The 20,622-nt window shown below is 40.2% G+C and overlaps 1 protein-coding gene across 3 annotated transcripts in view; it reads left to right on the top strand.

Moving 5' to 3' along the window:
• Positions 1–20,622, top strand: part of CHCHD3 (coiled-coil-helix-coiled-coil-helix domain containing 3) — a 283,621-nt gene that overhangs the window by 212,082 nt on the left and 50,917 nt on the right. For all 3 annotated transcript variants that reach the window (XM_030308461.2, XM_030308462.1, XM_030308463.1), the window contains one exon: positions 15,365–15,435. In XM_030308461.2, the coding sequence (XP_030164321.1) occupies positions 15,365–15,435 (71 nt within the window). The remainder of the gene's footprint in view (positions 1–15,364; positions 15,436–20,622) is intronic.

Here is a 20,622-nt window from a genome sequence, read left to right as displayed (position 1 = left end):
TTCTTCTCTCATTTTCCATCTTCAGGAGTGAAGCAGGCTGAAACAACTCTATCCTTCCATTGTTTGGGTGATCTATTACTTACTTTAGCTGCCCTCTGTGGTTGAATGTTTAAGTTGCTTTTCATTTTCCTGTGTTGTAAACTCTATGATGAAAAATATTTTAGCTAAATTTTTATACACACCCATGATTTTTTCAGATATTTGTAGAAATGAAGCTGAGTCAAAGTCATTTGAGACCTGTTGCTCTAAATTGTACCAGTTTATACTTCCATTAGGAAATTAAAAGGGGAGCCCACTTCTTCATATACTCATCAACGTCATCCATCTGTATAAACAACAAAAAGCAAACAAAAAACCCAGCCGATTTGATAAGGATAAAGTGAAATGATTTTACCAATCTTTGACAAATTTTCCTGTAACCTATTGAATGCTACTTCTAGGGAAATGGATGTGGCAAATACTTGTACTCTGGACCTTTTTTTTAACCCGGAGATTTTGAAAAATGGCATTTTCTTTCAGGTGAAAAGTTTACTTAGAAAATAATAAAGTTATTTCTAAAATGTTGCTTTGGTTGGGTTTTGCATAGTTTTTCTCTAACCTTCTGATCGTATAGAATGCCAGGGACAAAAGTAGATGCGCTAATGAGAAACTGCCGTGGACGATAGTTCCATACCCCTTACCCGCATCTCACCAAGACTACTGAACATGGGTGTGAAATGTATGCATTAGAGGGTGAGCACCCTAGCTCCTTAATGAGTAAATCTCAAGGTGACAAATAGCTTTCTAAGCAGATTGATGAAACTGTCTTTTAAGCTTTGGAGTGCTTTGCCATATCTGCATCTAGGGGGCACCCTCATTAAGGGTTTTAGTCCTAACGGTGCTGAGGTCCGCCAGAATCCTAGCTTACTCACGTGAAGAGATGTGCTCAGTCTGGGATTCTGAGCTTGTCTGTGGCCCTCTCCCTTTTACGTGAGCTGCTCCTTTTCACGTAGTGTTGGAAAGGTATGACCTCTGAACAAATGCTTGATTCACTTTGCGGTTGCCGCTTAGCTGGTGCCAGAGAAGCAGAGAAACTGTTACGGAACCAGGCTGGAACGCTGGCGGAAAAACCAGGCGGCACTCGGAGACCTTGGTGGGTCGGAGATTTCTTTAACACCGGCGGGGGGGCTCAGAGGAGACCATTTCTCCAAAGATCTGAGCGCCAAATGCAAGTGGGGAGGGTAATTTATAGTTGTCAGTTTCCATATCTGTGGGGGTTTTCGGGCGCACAGCAAACAGGGCAAGAAGAACCCGGAAGAGGGGTCTCCAAGCTAGAGACCACAGCTTGTTGTGGTCCAGTCGGCCATCTTTGGCGCAGTACTTTATTCATTTCTCCAACAAAACCAAGTGTCGTGTCTGTGAAAGCAAGCTCAAAGGTTTGCTCAATTTTCACGAAAGTTTTTCTTGGATAGATTTTTTGGATACGAATGAGTTATTGGTGTTGGCCTCTACCATAGTTTAAAAATTCTGGTTCTAGGCAAAAGTAGGAAGAAGACAGGCTCTGTGTTGGCCTCTCCAACCTGCTGTCAGGACCCCTTTTTTTCCCTGACACTTCTCCTTCCTCCCGGGGATGCAGTTTTTACTCTACACACTTCTCTTTTGCCTTGGGAAGCATTAGTCTTCCCCTACCTGTTTGGTTAGGAGGCCCTCTGAGGAAATCACCTTATAATAAGCTACAGGGCAGTAAATGGATTAGTTTAGAGTTTCTCAATCTGGATTCCAAGGAAATAATCTCAGAAGGTCTTCTAATCTCTGTGAGAGTTTTTAACATTTGTGTTTTCTGGTCTGTATTTATGTGATTAGTAGAATCATATTTGCTGTCAGTAGGATGGACCTTACAGGTTTGAGGAGCAGGGGTGGATGACAGTTTACCTCCGCTCAAGGCATTTTCAGTGTCAAAAGGGGCTCTTGGAGGCTGAAAGGCTATAAAACTGAAAGCAACTACCTGTGTTTCCTGTAATGCATTAGTTTAGGTTTTTCTCCCCATAAGCCTTTAAAGAGGCCCTCACCCTCCCATACAAGGGCTCACCCCTGTGGGTGTGGCCAGCATTAGCTTTTCCACAATAAGCCCTTTTAAATGCCTGAATCTCAGGTTGGCCTAAGGGCTAGACCTGAAGACTTGAAGGTAAATGGGACAGCCAGTAATGGTCAAGGGGAGCTTGTGTTATAGATTCTTCAGATTATTAGTATAAAATTGTGAACAAATGAAGAACTCAGCAGAGTTGATGATGAAGAAGCTAATGTTTGCCTCCTTCTCTACTGTAAGGATTATTGTTTCCAGCTTTCTTTTTAGTCCATGGTTTTCAAGAGGACACTGAGCATGTGTGGGCGCCAGTGCATGTGCTGAGCAAGTATAAGAGAGTTACAGAATTCCCTTCTATGGGAGACGATAATGAGACCAGTTAGGGTAAAATGGAGTGCAGGCCTGAGATGTGTTGGCAATAGAAAAGTGACGCCTTCTGTGTGGAGCCATCCGGTGGGGGTGCTGTTAAATGTGCATGTAGCGTCACCCCAATGAGCCGTTCACAAGACTTATAACCTTGAGAATTGACAGTGTCATGTTACACAGTCCTCAAGAGAACCAGATTCCTGTGCAGTCATTTAAAAGGTTCTGTATAGGTCTTGCAAGATATCATGGTAAATTCTCATGATAACCCTTGTGATAACTGTGAAATTGCTTTGTCTCACCGTTGTTGAGGGAACAGTGAGACACATGCATGTCAAAAGTAGAAAGGTGTCAGGTGTATAATGTAGAAATCTAAAAGGTGAGTGTAGGAGGGGCGGGTGGTTTTATCTCAGAAGAGCTACAAGCAATATAACGACTGAAGACCTTTTGTCGACATTATTATAGAAAAGGATAATAGAAAAGTTCATACCTTATACTTCAGGTAAATGAGAAGTCTTACTGTAAGCATGGTAAAAGGGAGCTGTGGGCAGGAAGGGGTCGGGGAGTCACTTTCCCAATAATATCTAGATAAGTTACTTTTCTGGCATGATACAAATATAGGTGTAATGCCTGTTAGAAATTGCAGCATGGTTAATTTCTTTTAAAAAATAATACGATCCCATGGTAAAAAACTTAAATTGTCACAGGCGGCTATAAAAAAAAAAAGGAAAGTATTTCTTCCTCATGTCCCTTTTCCAGGGATGACAACTATTGCTTACAGGGTATTTCAGGGTGTACGTGTATGTGCACGTGGACCCAACAGTTTAGAAAATATACTCTTCAAATTATTTTACATCTTTCTGTTTTTCTTACTACTTGGACCTCTTTCCATCCATATGAGTTCAAGTAGATCCCCCTTATTTCTAACAGGATTAGAAGAGAGGTTTACAGTTGGAGAGAATTCTGCTATGAAGCTTGACTTATATGACAGAAACAGCTAGAGAAATTGAAAGGAAATAAAAGCATAAGTAACTTAAGAGCTGAATATGAAATATAGAAAATATAGGGCTTTAGAGACTCATTAGACAAACTACTTCCTAGAAATAAAAAATTCTGTATAGTGATCCTGTGGCACTGTAATTCTTTGTTCATTATAATTTGTGTGGTTTTTGAATTTGTGTCTGTCTCCCCCTGTATGCCATAAGCTCTGTAGAAGTAGGGCCAAGCCTCTGTTTACTCTCCATTATATTCCAAGTTCCTGGCCTAGGGCCTGGCACAGACCTTCAGACCTTCAGTATCTGTAGAATGAAGAAATGAGCAGATGAAGGAAACTTAGAATGCCAAGTGAATGTTTGGTACAGTTTATTTAAATTGCCCAGATGAAGAAACTGAGGCATGAGACAATATAACTCATATATAATTAATATACCTCATGTAGTGGCGAGGCTGTCAATGAATCTATGATTTCTATTCTAATTAGAAAACTAAATCAAGAAAGGAAAAACCTGAGACTCTAATTAGTGAAGTTTCGAAAGTGCCTGGAATAAAACTAGAAATGCCAGAAGCAGCTCTGAATAGTTCTGTTGCTTTTTATGAGAAATAGTAGAGATGGAAGGAAAACGTAGGTACAAGAGCAGTTCATTACCTTTGCCAGAGTGCCTAGGGGACCCTGGTGTTTTCATAAAATGTGGTTTCTTATGACTGGTAAGATTTGGGGCGCCTGGGTGGCGCAGTCGGTTAAGCGTCCGACTTCAGCCAGGTCACGATCTCGCGGTCCGCGAGTTCGAGCCCCGCGTCAGGCTCTGGGCTGATGGCTCAGAGCCTGGAGCCTGTTTCCGATTCTGTGTCTCCCTCTCTCTCTGCCCCTCCCCCGTTCATGCTCTGTCTCTCTCTGTCCCAAAAATAAATAAACGTTGACTGGTAAGATTTGATATGACTGGTAAGATTGGATGCTAGAGTTAACCATGGCTCTAAAATTTTTCAATTCTTCCTGTCCTTTGTCAGAAAAGGAGAGAGGCGGATGGAAACAGATTTCTGACGAGTGGAAGCAAAGCATTACTGCAAAGGACAAAAGTTTACTCCTAGTGCGTCATTTCATTTGATTTTATTAAAGTCATTCCTGAGGTGCACAAAAAGCAAACCTGTCAGGGCTTAAGGAAGAAGGTCTGTTCCGGGTTATTGTGACTCAGTGTGTCATAAAGACGGAATGGCTTAAATTACAAGTTTATTTTTTTCTTATTTGATAAGAGTCTAGAGGTGGGCAATTCAGGGCTGGCACGTTGGCTTCAAGGTTGTTAGAGCCCCAGGCACCTACTGTTTCTCTCCAGCCTCCTGGCACAGGGTCTTCTCTCTTTAAGGTCAGCTTGTATTCAGGATGGCTGCTGGGGCTCAAACACTTGCAGACTGGAAAAATGAGGAAAAGACTGGGCTGAAAAGATTTTTTGCCAGTCGAGGTCAGCTGTCTTTAAGCAGCCTACCTGGAAGTCCCCATACAGTTCTGCTTACAGTGCAGCCTAACCTGAAGCAAGCTGGAAATTTTAGTTTGGTTGACCATATATGTAGCTTAAAACTGGGATTTATCTAACTAGGAAAGAGAGATGTTGGAGTAATTTACTGATAGGCTTTTTCCATTGGGAAATCTTCATTTGTCTTTATCACAGAACTTAATGGTCAGAACTTCTGACTTGTGAGAAGCTGCTAAATTAGTAATTTATTGTCCATCGCTAGTGATATAAATTTGAAAAAAAAAATAAGGCTGAGCATAATTAAAATACACTTATATATGTACCCAAGTGGTTATTAGCAGAAATGTGGGGCTATTCAGGATAGCTACTTATGCATCTACTCGATTTGATGATAATTCTTCAGGTTGTGGAGCCATGCAGGCAAATTAATGGAGACCCAGGCTCTGGTGGATCAGCTAGGGAGCTAGGTAGGGGTTGTTGGCGGGAGTGGTGTTCTGCCGGAGAACAAGGAGAAGCCAGGATCTGTGGCATTTGGTGAGCCTACAGTGGCCTATTGAAACAATCACTCTCAAAGATAAGGTCCTCGTATTTAGATGTTAAAAAGTGAGACTCAGCTGAAATAACCAAATCCATTCCTTGATGTGCATCTTAGAAACAGAATACTGAATCTGATACACCATGCATCTGAAGCAGTGTTGGCAGTTTGCAAACTACTTAAATAGGCAGTGTATTTATTTACACAGCTTTCTCTGGGGCAGGAGGTTAGAGGGAGGGAAAGAGATAAAAGGAGAGAGTAGAGAGACAATGGCCTCAAGGCCGTGGGTTTAAGAAGTGCCAAAAATGAAAGAGTCTTTACTATGCCAACTACTTTATTCAAGGGCCACTTTTCTGACTGAATATGATCGAGTTCCTCCCATGGCTCTTCTGCCCACCTGTTTCAGACTTCAGGATATACAGGAACACACAGAAGGCTGAATTCAAACCAGCCGTTAGATGTTCTGATGGAAGGTTTATCAGGAGAAATAACTGAAACCACTAGATAAAGTAAACTGAGACCATTAGTGATTTTTTTTTTTTAATTTCTAAAAATTCTATAGTTCTTTTAAGATTCTTATGCAAAAAATTTAGTTATATTGCAGGGAGTCTCTTGATTCTGTGTAAGTCTACAAAAAGATAGGTTGAGGAAGCGTGAACTCTTTTCGGCCACCTGATGCCATTCAGTAAATGACTGTTTCAGGGATTCTGTGCCTGGAATTGTAACCATGCCGCATGTGCAGGATTAAATCAGGTCCTCATATGCCTAGCTCGCGTCTTGGGGGAAACGTACTTACCTGCATCTAGCTGATTACATATTATAACATAGCTCCTGGGCAAGTGTTATAACAAGAAATAGAAGCCTGTTTTGAATCCAGCTACTTAACATAGGAATGCTCACATTGACATTGTGGATAGGAAGGCTTTCATTGGTACTTGTACACACTAGGCCTTTGTTTAAAAAAACAAGCCAGGAACAGTAACATTTACATTTGGGTGGGTTGTAGGAGGGATAGAGACCTATAATTGTTAATGGTAATTATAGATCAGTTTGGAAAGAGGAGAGCCACACCTTCAAGCTAGACCGCTCACGCTAAGGCCAGACCTGGTCCTTCTCCCATTCACTGTTGCTAAATGCCTGCTGAGCTGCCATAATCTTTGAATGGACAGTGAGTAGGAGTGTTACTCACCTCTGAGAAAAAGTGTAAGATTACCAGAATTTACATTATACTTCAGTATGATGTGTTATGTAGTTGTGCCCAAATCACCATACGAAGCATTTGGTAAAAGAACTGACAAAAGCTCGTTAGCAAATTTTTCTTGTGACCTTTTTGTTTTGTTCGTTTCTTACATACTGGAGGTATGATCATATTAGTTAGAACAGAACAGAAATGAGATTCAGAACCTGAGAAAATGCTGTAAGAATACTGTGTGTGCGTGTTTTCTTTTGATCTAATTTAGAATTGAAAACAGATACTTTTCAAATCTAGCAATAACGTGTGTCTGTGCATGTGCATTTAAAAATACACTTTTAAAGGGAAACTTTCTGAAAATGGAAAATGGCAGTGTCACACATTCAAAAACATGGGCCACAGCCAGCCCCCAAAAAGTGGGAATGATGCCCACTCTTGTTGATTCCCACTTCCTTCCTATACTGTCTAAAAACTTTGTTCTTGAGCATTAGGATACCAGATGTGTAAATCCATCCCCCCATACCCCAAATTTGAAGTTTAAGAGCAGCTGGAAGGAAATACTGGGAATACCCGCATCTAAAATCAGCCACACAGTTTTGTGCATGATTTTGTGTTGTCACTTCAGCTGTCTGTGGCAGGTATGATAAATTGGCTCAATAAACACCAATTCCAAACTCCTGCCTTCTCTTTCTTACTGTAGAAGTGAGAAAACAAAAATTCTTGCAGCCAGGGTTGTGCATGATCTATAATTCTGGCCAGAGAGATGTAAGCACAGATCTCTGGAGAGGGCCTTTCTCCCCCTTTTTTCACTTCCCTCCTCTTCCTTCCTTAGACCATGGGCATGATAACTGGAGGTACACTAGCTATCTTGAGGCTATGGGAATAAAAGGCAAATGCTAAGCATGGCTGCAGAGGAATTGAGAGAAAAGGGCCTAGTCATTTGATAAAATCCTTGGCACCTACATCAGCTCTGGGTTTCCAGCATCCGGACTTGTTATTTCATGAGAAAAATAAACCCCTTACCTGTTCAAGCTGCTGTTTGTCCCTTGAACTGTTAATTGTACTGGGACTGTAATTGAACACAATCTCCGGCAATAGCCATTTATTTTTTTCATTTCCACAGCAGACTGCAGTGTCGGTCGGTTTGTAAGAGATGTACGATAAACGTAGGGTTCCACTTTTCCATGTTACAGTATTTCAGTTACCTTAAACTTCTGTCTGTTCCAGCCTGTTGTAAATAAAAGTAAACTTTGGAATGCAGCTTACAATTAATGGCGTCACTCTAACACTATTACAGTAAGTTTTGTGTGTCATGTACTTTGCCGAACACTTTACGTACTTTGATGAATGGGATGAAATACTCGCCTTTAGGGATCTTATGGACTAGTTGGAGAGACCACATGTAAAAACACATGGTTGGTAAGTGCGTTAAGTGCTTTGCTAGAAGTGCATGGTGCTGTGAGAACACAGACAAAGGTATAAATCAGTTAGCTTTTACTGTATAACCAACTACCCCAAACTTCGTGGATTAAAACAACCACCATTTATTTACTTCATGATTCTGCAGATCACCCATCTGGGCACTTCTTCTGGATTTGACCGCCCTCACTTACACTGAGTTGGCTAAGGTTTGGCTGGTCTAGGACGACTTCAGCTGGGGTGACTTACAGTCTCTCCCTCTTCAGCCTGGACTTCCATATGTGGCACTAGGCCAGGATTCCAAGAGAGAGGCTTATGTTTGCAACTGGCCCATCGTCACTCCTGTCATTCTGTTGGACAGAGCAAGTCACAGGCATGCCCCAGATTGAAGGGGTGGAGAAACAGACTCCACCCTTTCTTGATGAGAGAAGCTTGCAAGGTCATGTCACCAAGAGCCGTATACACAGAGAAGAGGGAAAAACGTGGCCACAGGGCACTGAGGGAACAGCAGGGAGGTACAGAAACAGTTTTCTTTAAAGAATTCATCTCAACTTTTTAAAGTTCAAGGTAATAGACTGCTCCTTTTTATTAGCACTTCATAAAGAGGGATGCCATCAGTCCTGGAATCATTTTCCAGTATTGCTGATTTCTACCCTTTGAACATGAGTTGTAAGAGTAACCCGTAAGAAAATGTTGCTCTGGGAAGAGAAAAGTTGCACGCAGAGAAGTGCAGGATTGAAATAGTGGTTGTGAACTTGTCTTTAACCCAGCGTTTCTCCTGGAACATTTGAGAAGTTCTGTTCTCTCGAGATGCTCCAGAATTAAAAGGTTCCATGGGAAATCAGTTTGGGGCTCATCACGAGCAATATTTCTCATCTTGGAGATTTATAATGCATACTAAGAATTAAGGCCCTGGGAATCCTGGCAGTAAAAAGTACTTTTACTGTGTAATTTGGTTCATTGGATTTCATTGATGATAAGGTCAAAAGTTATTGGTTTATTTTTTATTTTTTGTAAATATGGTCTAGTGTCACTATCTCTCTATGTATTTATAGTTTTTTCATAGCCATTAACATTCTCCGTACAGCCCAGCCATTGTCTTCACATTTCCCATTTATCTTAAAGAACAGAAAAATAGAACAGATGAGCCATGTAAACAAAATTCAGTGATTGGTCCAACAGAAGAAAAGATATTTGTGTTTTAAAGATTTAAATGTTTATTAAAATGGCTTTTGCAAAAAGTTACCCAACACTCTATACTTTTTTTTTTGTGCTCTTCAAATGATTTGTAATAGTAATAGGTAACATTCCAAAATGCTTACCATATATAGTCCCAGGTATTGTTCAAAGAACTTTACATGAATTATCATATTTAATCTCCCAGAGATTTTTATTAGGCCATTTTTGTTACTGTCCCAGTTTTACAGAGGTGGGAGAACTGTTGGGGTACGGTGACATGTCCTGTTTTATAAGGAAGGAGCTGTACTGGCAGTATGGCTCCAAAGGAAAGTACGTTGCTCACCGGAGTACAGAGTGCTGTGGACAACATATTCTGTTTTAAATATATTAAACATTTTGTACAGTGGAGCATTCAGTCTCTCCAACTCAGTCTGCTGCCTGTGTTTTTAGTAACTGGTACCTAGTGCCTTAGATTGGAAAATGTTTTAATACAGAAAACGAAAATGCCTGTCGTTTCCAGTGGTGCCTTGACCTCTACTATAGGGGACAGACACATCTCCCATATATAGTATTATGTTGTTATTTTGGAGATAGGTCACCTCCTAGGAACTTCGTTTCACTTAATCTTTGACAAAGACAAGCCTTTATCAGATTTTTGATAGTGCTGAAACATCAAAAAGATACCATTATTCTACTTTGAATTTACAAGATCTACCTTTCTCAAAGGAAATCTTGATAGAAAACATTGTTTTAATGCTCATGTCAAACAAGAAAATTTTGTTTTAAAGAAAATAACAGACTTTTAATATTTGATTTAAATAAGATTTACTTGCTACAAATTTATGCTTCCACTGGACAAATCATGTCAACTATTCTACCTCCGTTGATGGAGCAGGAAACTACAGAATGAATATGAATGAAAGAGAGTTTTAAATTTTAGGTTGTAAATATTTTTAAATTTTAAATTTAATTACAATTTAAATGTTTTTAGGGGGCGCCTGGGTGGCGCAGTCGGTTAAGCGTCCGACTTCAGCCAGGTCACGATCTCGCGGTCCTCGAGTTCGAGCCCCGCGTCAGGCTCTGGGCTGATGGCTCAGAGCCTGGAGCCTGTTTCCGATTCTGTGTCTCCCTCTCTCTCTGCCCCTCCCCCGTTCATGCTCTGTCTCTCTCTGTCCCCCCAAAAAATAAATAAATAAATAAACGTTGAAAAAAAAAATTTAAATGTTTCTAAATTTTTAGGTTGTAAATCTTCTTAAATTTTAGGTTGTAAAGGACCCTACAGTCATAAAAACAATATGACCATGCTCAAACCAATGAATGGTCCTTTCGTTGAAAGACCACCATGTTAGATTATGGGCAGCCTTCTCTGCCTGTTCCTTGTGGTTCTTTTTTTAGGGTCATCTGACCAGATTATTCTCCCCTACCCCATATGGTGTGAGGACTTAGAAAGCATCTTAGCGGGGGCGCCTGGGTGGCTTAGTTGGTTAAGCATCCGACTTGAGCTCAGATCATGATCTCACGGTTTGTGGGTTCGAGTCCCACATCGGGCTCTGCGCTCACAGCTGAGAGCCTGGAGCCTACTTCGGATTCTGTGTCTCCCTCTCTCTCTGCCTCTCCTGCATGCACTCTTGACTCTCTCTCTCTCAAAAATAAATAAACATTAAAAAGCAATTTTTTTTAAAGAAAGTATTTTAACAAAGTTTGGAGGGGAGAGATATAGACACATATAGATAGGTAGGGAGGTATATTTAGACAGGTATATATGGCCATTTTATATATGTACATATATAACGTAATATCTACCTTCTTTGAAAATTGGAATGTGGATATTACTTATTTGAAGCACAGACCATATTGTTCTCAAAATGTGGCTATTAAAAAAGGATCAGGGGTGCCCGGGTGGCTCAGTCAGTTAAGCATCCGACTTTGGCTCAGGTCATGATCTCACAGTTTGTGAGTTCAAGCCCCGCATCGAGCTTTGTGCTGACAGCTAGGATCCTAGAGCCTGGTTCACATTCTGTATCTCCCCCTCTCTCTGCCCCTCCCCTGCTCAGTTTCTGTCTCTCTCTCCCTCAAAACTAAATAAACATTAAAACAAATTTTTTTAAAGGATCAGACAAAAACACAATTGATGTGTGTACTTACTACAAGCTGTAGGGTTGACCAAATAACAACAAACTTAGCTACCATAATAACATTAAAGTAACGGTAATTTATAATTGATAAGAAAAGAGGCATATACACACCTACTACCATCTCAAGACAACATAGATAATACAAACAGCCTTTCTGAAAATTAGGGTCCTTTTAAAAAAATTTTTTAATTTTATTTTTGAGAGAGAGAGAGAGCGCGTGCGTGCGCACGCGCGCGCAAGCGGGGGAGAGGCAGAGAGAGGGAGACACAGAATCTGAAGCAGCTCCAGGCTGTCAGTACAGAGCCCGACATGGGGTTCAAACTCACAAACCATGAAATTACGACCTGAGCTGAAGTGGGACACTTAAAGGACTGAGCCACCCAGGGACCCCAATTAGGGTATTTCTACCACCTGTGAGTACCTGTTCAGAGTAGAAGCATTGCAGGATCGGTAGGCAATTGTGAAGCTAGAATTTTGGGAGTAGTTTGGGGTCCAGTTGGGAGAAGGGCCGATTGCCCCTATGATATTTGTCCCAGTGATGCATAATAACGTCAGTCTAATGAGAAAACATCGGACAAGTCCATATTGCCAGCCATTCTACAAAATATCCAACTGGTGTATTCCTCAGGAGTGTCAAGGGGTCTTAAGAGACAAGAGGATACTGAGAAGCCGTGACAATTAAATGCAAAATGACCTTTGGAATTGGGTCCTGACATAGAAAAAGAACATTCGTAGAAAAAGTGTAGCAAAATAAAGTCTGCAATTTAGTTAATAGTAGTTACTAGTAATGTTGCATTGTTAACTTACTTGTTTTGATGATTGTGCTGGGATTATCTAAGACATTGACGTGAAAGGAAGGGGGGGTGACAGTATATAGAAACTTTCCACCATTTTTGCCCCTTTTCTGTAAGTCCATACTTATTTCACAACAGAAATTGCTTTTATTTAGTAATTTGTGGACATTCGGCAATAGGTTAGCATTCAAGAAAATATACAAAATCTTGACTTAGCCAACCTGTTCAGCATGTATCCCTCTACCCCTATTTTTATGTTCTGGCTATATTATTAAATTATTTGTTGTTAATTAGTTCCTTTGAGGAGGGGGAGAGTAACACAATTTTAGTATATGTTACAGGCATTTATAACCAGCATAACAATTGGCTATGTACACCTCATTTTAAGAAACATAACAAGTCAGTGAGGTCCCACTGTGTTTCCTTTCTTGATGGTGTTCTGCCCCTAACCCCCCGACTACCACCACCAAACTGCTGCTACTTGGGGATAATCCATGGAATTTGCTATTTACTAATCCTATTTGATTATTTTGCATTTTTTCCAAACTTGACATAAATTACACTCTACAATATTATATCTAGAACTTGCTTGTGTTTGCTCCACATGTGTGTGTAATTCATTCTTTTTCATCACTGTGTAGATTTCCACTGTGTGAATACCTGGTATTTATTCATTCTCCTGCTGGCAAGCTTATTGGCAAGCTTTTTGTTTTTGTTTTTTAATGGTTGTTTATTTTTAAGAATATTTTCTGCCACCAAAAGAGAAACTCTACTCTTTCTGTACTCCAGTAACACTATCCACAACCTTAACTCAATATTTATGACCTTTCATTTGACTCTTTTTCTTTTCTCTTATATCGGATGGAAAGCTTCTCAAGAAGTTTTCAGATCATCAAGATCTGTTTCCCCAAGTTGGACATTATTTGGATAATAAGTTTCTAATTTGGTTGAATGAATAAGTATATACTTACATGAATTAAACGCTATCTGCATACAGATCTTGGGCATATTTGTGTTTATTCCCCTAGTTGTTATATGGCATTGCCTCCTGGGGACTTTTCCTCATTATAAAGATTTATACAGTGTGGGAATCTGGCCACTGAGGTGGAAATACAGGACATAAATAAAGCCTAAAACTTTAACTTGGGAAGTTAAGAGCTAAGCTTGCAGACAGCACAGGTACATGTCTTTTGTCTGTTTAATGTCTTAGGGAAACTTTGACAAAATCAGTAGTAATTTTACCTGTATTTGGCATTATAAAGCAGAGGGGAGCTTGCTAACTTATGTTATGGCAGAACTCACTTTTGTGCATCATTCTTGTTAGAAAGCTTAATATTTGCCTTTGATCATTTTGAATTTGTACCCAGAATTAGTTTTGCCCAAATTAGCTTTTTCCTCCAAAATTATTTTATTTGTATGTTGACTTTACTCTGCAAAAATAGGTGGCACAGCTCCTGTGCCAATCTCATTTGATTTCTGTAACTGCTTTGGCAGAGATAAGCAAGGCTACTTCATCCGTATTTTACAGGTTACAAAAGAAAGCCAAGGGGACTTTGAAGGACTTACTCAAGGTCACAGAGCAGAACCAGAAACCAAATCTGTCAGCCTCGTCCTGGCTCTGTCTGGACATTACTGTTTCAATGTTTAAATTAATTGAAAGTATTAATCAAGATGTTTAGCTTTGCCAGCATTTTGAAACTTTAGTATCATAACGCCCCCTTGACAGTTTATTATAGTAGTATGGGGCGTTTCTCATCAGTGTTAGTGGCAGGTTAGTAACTGCCTTTTTACTGCCCTCTTTGTTAGAAAGGTTCACACAAAAAAGCTTAAGCCAAACATTGCAAAAGAGCATGTAGTGACCGGTGTGTATTTTAAAGGAAAGAAAAATCTTATAAAATAAAACTGAAAGGGAGGTGTGATACGACATAAGGTTATAATATCTGAGAAGACAAAAGGCCTTTTGGTAGCTTGCGACCTACAGATGAATTAAAACCTCTTGGCATATAGACTGATGAAGTTGGTCATTCACAGTGTGATTTTAAAACATGCAGAAGCACTGCATGAATATTGTCTTCATGTCAGAAATGCACCTTCGTGCTTGAAAATGATAAAAAATTACAATCGATCCTTACAACTGTTCTGTTCATCTTTATTGATCAGGTGCAAGAAAGATAAATCGCTGTCCAAATAAGATTATAGTAAATGTTAGCATCGTAGGGGACTCTGGGTTGATAGAGAGCCATTCATCATCTCAAATGGTGACCTGTCCATTGCTGCAGCCACCCCGAGTCTGCTGTCTAATCACATATCTATTGATTTTATCTACATCCAACAAACCTGGATGTGACTGTCATTGGGCAACCCAGATTGTTAAATGCAGAGGGGTCACTGGTGTGAAGAGGATTTCATTTTCATTTTCTCACCAACCAACAATGATTTATTAAAAAATAAACTACCCCAAGTCATGTATGTGTAACCTGAGTGATTAGGGATTGAAGGTGCACAATAGACCACTGTATCATGTAGTATTCTTTTGTCCTGGGACAGGTTTTGCAGGGTATTTCATTGAGTCTGAAGGCTCTTGGGGTCATTTAGGCCACCCCCTGAAGTAAGATAGGTTTCAACGTAGCCAGCCAGAATGGATAGTTTAAAATTTTTCTGCCTCAGGAAAGGCATTCCTTTCCTATTGCAGCTTGATTTATGTTGCTTATGTGTTCATTTATGTAATACTGGAAACATTTTTTTTTAGGGGGTAAAAAAATTACCTAAACCCATACCCTGTTCTTACTAATTAATTTGTTATAAATATTGATGCTCTTGTGGTCATGTGAAGGTAATAGAACACATTCTACTCTGTAAAGAATCCATCTTGAGGACAAAAATACTGTATAAAAAGAGGTGAACCTTTAATATCCCAGGTAGACCATTGGAATAGTAGGCAAATATGTGAAGAATTTTCTCACAAGGATCAAATAATGATGAATTATAACAATGAAGGTTTACTCTAATTACAACTTGTATACCAGCAGATGTGCTATTATTTAAATGGATACCTTTACGTGCACTTTTATAAGTATCTATGTCACTTATGCAAGAAATCTTTGTCCTACTGCTTGAATGGCTGAAAAAAAGATTTTATGTATCATTTTGTAACTGTAAGTCTTACTCACATTTTGCCCTCTTGAGTAGTGAAAACTCTACTGTCAATCTCTGTCCACAGAGCTCAGAATTCTACAAAGTCACCACCGAACAATATCAGAAAGCAGCTGAAGAGGTGGAAGCAAAGTTCAAGTAAGTTTTTAACACATAATGTTACAGTATTTCCCATCCTTGACAAGATCAAAGTACAGTGTTCTTGCTTCTTGAATAGTGGATGGCTTGTCGTGGGCCCTCTGGAATACTTGGAAGTGTATTTGGGTATTTGGGTATTTGGGTAGTGAGGTGCATCCATGTTCTCCAAATACAAGGAAAGGGCATTTGATGAAAGCTTGTTGCAACTCAATTTCATGAAGTAAGGGGAAGTTGAAAGCAATGCTAATAGAGTTTTCATTTGGAATAATATTATATAAGATGGGATGCCCTTGATTATGAAGGTGATGTGAAATTGCTATCTCTGTTAATAGAATCATAGAGACCATTCAGTTTTATATAATAAAATGACAGGCATGTCCAAATTTGAGTAACCACTTTTCTCATGTTCAAGCTGTTTTCATTTCTTCCCATGTACCTTGAAAGCATTTAAATCACAGACTTTACCTTGCCCTTGATTATGAAGGTGATGTTAAATTGCTGCCTCTATTAATCCTTGGAATGTTTAAATGAATGTTCTAATTGATGGATCAAAGTGTCCGTGACCTGTAGCCCTGTACTTTCCCTTTGCTGCCAGTTCTCACATTAGGTAAGAAGACATCATTCAGAATTTTCCTGAGAGTATAAATAGTTTTATTGTGTAACCCCTGTTAGTAGCACATGTGCAAATTAGTGAAGCAAAAAAAGGTATTGTGACAGGTTTAGTTGAAAGATCGTGTTGGGCTCTGACCTTCTTCCTGGTGCATGTTTATAAGCTTTTGATAAAATGATTAAACCCTAAGGTGTAACATTATTTATTACTTTCTGCTGTGGTACAATTTGTATGGTAAATGGATATTAGTGTGTTCTTTAATGTAATAAAAAAAAATCTTTTTTTTTTTAAGGTAGTTTGAGGTATATTTAGATAAACCTCTTTGTCTTTGTTAGTGAATTATCTTTTTAGGTCAGCAGGGAGAGACCTTCAAAGAATGGGCCACAAATCTCACTCTTAAAGGTTAATGTGCTTTCTTAAGTATTTAGATATAAAAATGGATCTGGACTTGATTTTAAAAGGTACTCTACATATGTATTTTTCAAGTTATGGTTTATCTTTTCCCCTAACGATAACGTAACATTTGTTATCCTTTCTGTCTCTGTGCCATGAGAATCTTTGACTTGGCACCCTGGGTATTCCTCTCCTGTCAGAGGGTAGCTATTCAAATAAGTAAAATTTATGATAAATCAAAGGAGATCAATTCTGACTAGAATGATCTATGACGTTATCATAAGGAAAACACTCACTCAGTTGAGGCTTGAAGGGGAATATTGAACAGGTGGAAAGGAAAGGATTCAGAAGGAAAATCATGTTCTTGAGTTGGGTGACAAATCCCTTAAGATCAGTGGTTTGACTCAGAGGGACTCTCGTGCAAGATGAAGTTGGAAAAGTCAGTACGGTCCTTTGATAACTGCTGGGCTAAGAAGTTGGTCTTCATGTAGCAAGAAGTCTTTGGAAGGTCTTTGACCAGGTAAGCGCTTGATTTCCATGCTCCTTTGGTAATACTAACCAGACAGTGGATGCGAGGCTTGATCAGGGGGTGAGGAACAAGAAGCAGTAGTAGGAAACGGGAGGACTATGTAAGTGAAAGAGAAAAGATAGGGGGTGCGAGCAAGTCGCTGAAAGATTAGACCTGGGCTAGTGAGTGACTGGTGTATTCGTTTGCTAGGGCTGCTGTAACAGAGAACCACAGACTGAGTGGTTCCACAGAAGTTGATTTCCTCACAGTCTGGAGGCTGCAAGTGTGAGATCGGGGTGCCCGCACGGTTGGCCTGTCTTCCCTCTCCACATCCGTGTCTCAGTCTCCTTTTCTTATAAATCACATTGCATTAGGGCTCACCGTAATGATTTCAGTTTAATTTAATTACCTCTTTGAAAACCCTTTGTCCAAATACACTTTCTGATACCGGTCATTAGATCTTCAGCATACGAATTTGGTTGGGGAGGGGTCCCTTCAGCCTGTGACACCTGGATTTAGGCACTAGGGAAAACCAGAAATAGAGGTTTAGCAGATTGGAAAACTGGTGGAGGCTCGATTTTTATAGAGAGAGGTAAATCTGGTTTTATGAACAGAATCACTCTCCTAAAAGCCCTGTGCAGCTGCCACGTCATTCAGCCTGAACTAGCCTGCTGGCAAATGAGAGGCTGCAGGGAACACAAAAATAAATGTCTTGCTGACTTACTTTCTCCAAGACAACATGGAGCTGTAGGTTAGGCTTAGTGTTTTTGTTTTTGTTTTTTTAAGTTTATTTATTTATTTTGAGAGAGACAGAAAGAGTACAAGTGGGGGAGGGACAGAGAGAGAAGGAGAGAGAGGATCCCAAGCAAGCTCCATACACACTCAGCATGCAGAGCCTGACACGGGGCTTGAACCCATGAAACCACGAGATCACGACCTGAGCCAACTTAAGAGTTGTCACTCAACAGACTGAGCCACCTGGGAGCCCCTCGACTTAGTTTTAATCAGAGCCTCAGCAGCTTCATTCTCTGTTACCTTTATAAGATATTATTCTTTATTAAATTCTACGCTCATTTGGCGTGGTAAAGAATTTGGCTTTTCCCAAAGAGAGGTCTGGCCTATATACTCATCTTCTGGGAGAGGGAATTTGGAATCCTTTGGAATTTCCCAAGTGATGGAAGCGTTTCATTAGTCACGATGGGCCCTTTGGGCCATGTGTTGTCAAACCAATCTCTGGGGAAGTGGTGCTGGAGACTGAATTCAGCCACATGAGCAATCAGTCAAGCAAACCTTTGCGATGAGGCCCCAGTGAAACTCTGGACACTGAAATTTGGGTGAGCTTCTCTGGTTGATTCTCTGTGCATATTGTCACAGGTTGATGCCAGGGAAGTAGAACATCTTGAGGAGAGTGGAAACTTTGCATTTAGAACTCTCCCAGAGTCCATCCTGTGTATCTCTTCCTTTGGCTAACTCTCTGTGTCATTTCCCATGATAAGCCATAACTGTGAGTTTAATAGCTTTCTGTGAGTTCTGTGAATACTTTTAGTGAATTATTAAGGCTGGAGCAGTTTTGGGAACCCCTTGAACTTGCAGATGATGCCAGGGTGGGGACAGTCTTGGAGACTGTGCCCTTGGACTTGGCAGTTTGGCCAACTCTGGTGCAAACAAAACCCCAGGTTTTTACATACTGTGAAGGAATTTTAAGAGCTAGTTTTTCAGAGTGGCTTCCATTATATTAGGTCCCCCCCCCCCACCCACCCAATACTACCTGCTAGATGGAGCTTCTTAGAAAGTTTGTATTTTGATTTGTGGCGAGTTTGTTAGCTTCATGCGTAGGAAGTGATAGTGCCTTGGCTATAAGAGATGCTTACCATCTTTGAAGGCACGGAAGTTACTCAGTGGAACTTTGTTTCTCCTTAGAGACCTGAGCATCTCAGGTAATCCTGGCAGCTTCAGTCTTTTGCAAGGCAGTATACTGTATCCTTTTCATTGCATGACATTGTTGATTTCAGCATTGTTGATCTCAACAGGCTCTGAAGAACTTTGGGGAGGATTTAGTTAATTTTATTTGACGGGAGTGTTCATTTGGGTGCATCTTGGTTACAGGAGATGGAAGCTTTCTAAAGTGCAATTTCAAGGGTGTTATTACTCACCTGATAGAGGGGCACACAAAATCATTATAAAGTTGTTTTTTTTTTTCTTTCTTTTTTTTTTTTCAACGTTTATTTATTTTTTTTGGGACAGAGAGAGACAGAGCATGAACGGGGGAGGGACAGAGAGAGAGGGAGACACAGAATCGGAAACAGGCTCCAGGCTCCGAGCCATCAGCCCAGAGCCTGATGCGGGGCTCGAACTCACGGACCGTGAGATCGTGACCTGGCTGAAGTCGGACGCTTAACCAACTGCGCCACCCAGGCGCCCCTGTTTTGTTTTGTTTTAATGTTTATTTATTTTTGAGAGACAGAGAGACAGAGAAGGAGCAGGGGAGGAACAGAGATAGAGGGAGACACAGAATCCGAAGCAGGCTCCAGGCCCTGGGCTGTCAGCACAGAGCCCAACGCGGGGCTCGAACCCACGAATCGTGAGATCATGACCTGAGCTGAAGTCAGTTGCTCAACTGACTGAGCCACCCGGGCGCCCCCACACAAAATCATTGTAAAGAGAAAGAAAGCTAAGAGCATTTGAGGTGGCACGTGATAAACACCAGTCACATCCATGCGTCCCGCCAGGATAGCTAATGGAATTATTTTAAGGATGCTTAAATATTAACTCACCCTTCAGTCTTTCAGTTTATAGTTTTGGCAGGAACCCATTGAAACACTTTAGATTTAATGGGATTTTTCCTCCTATTTTATTGCCGCGTCATTCATTCAGAGAGCTCCTGTGTGACATGCCCTCCGAGTTCTGAGTACATAGCTCTGAGGAGACAGGTAGGACCTCGCCAGTGTGGAACTCAGAGTCCACCAGAGAGAGCAGGAGGAAGACAGAACTTTACAATAGTGAGCATCTGAAAAACCCCAAATTAGTTCTACTGTAATGGAATAACTGTGTCCCTAATAAGTTATTAAAAATACTGTTCACCATTTTTTTCAGTAAGAATCAATTTGGAGATTAAGAATGTGGGCTGTTTATTTTCCTGCAAGAACTTTTCCTGACCACAATTGCTTTAAGATTTTATCTATAAAACCCAAATCACTTAGCAAACCCAGCAGTTTTTTTTTTTCTTTTTTTTTACGTCTAGCTTTTATTCAAAAGGTAACCGTTACTCACCCAGTCCAACTAAAAAGTCACTGTTGGCAGTTCCGGTCACCTTTTATCACCCTTTGTTAATATGTGTTAAATAGAGCCATTTATGGTGCTAATTCTTAGTTACGTGCTGCTAGGACCCTAGTACTGTGTCACATAGCTCAGCTTACCGAGAATTACGTTCCATATTAATCCTTATTTTCCACCTGATAGGTCATTAATTAAACAAACTAATACATCAAGTAATGTTACACTGACGGTGCTTTGCATTGGTCTAGCACAAGGTAAATGCTCAGTGCGTATTTGATTTTATTAGTTTTCATTGTTAAATATATTGTGATGATACAATTTTATTATTATGTCCAGTTCAAGTTACGCAGCTGTGCACCACAGGAGAAGTTTCTGTATGCTTCCAGACAAAATCTACATG

This window comes from Lynx canadensis, chromosome A2 (genome assembly GCF_007474595.2).
Source record: "Lynx canadensis isolate LIC74 chromosome A2, mLynCan4.pri.v2, whole genome shotgun sequence".
In the NCBI taxonomy this organism is placed as follows: domain Eukaryota; kingdom Metazoa; phylum Chordata; class Mammalia; order Carnivora; family Felidae; genus Lynx; species Lynx canadensis.
This window is presented reverse-complemented; position numbering and strand designations above follow the sequence as displayed.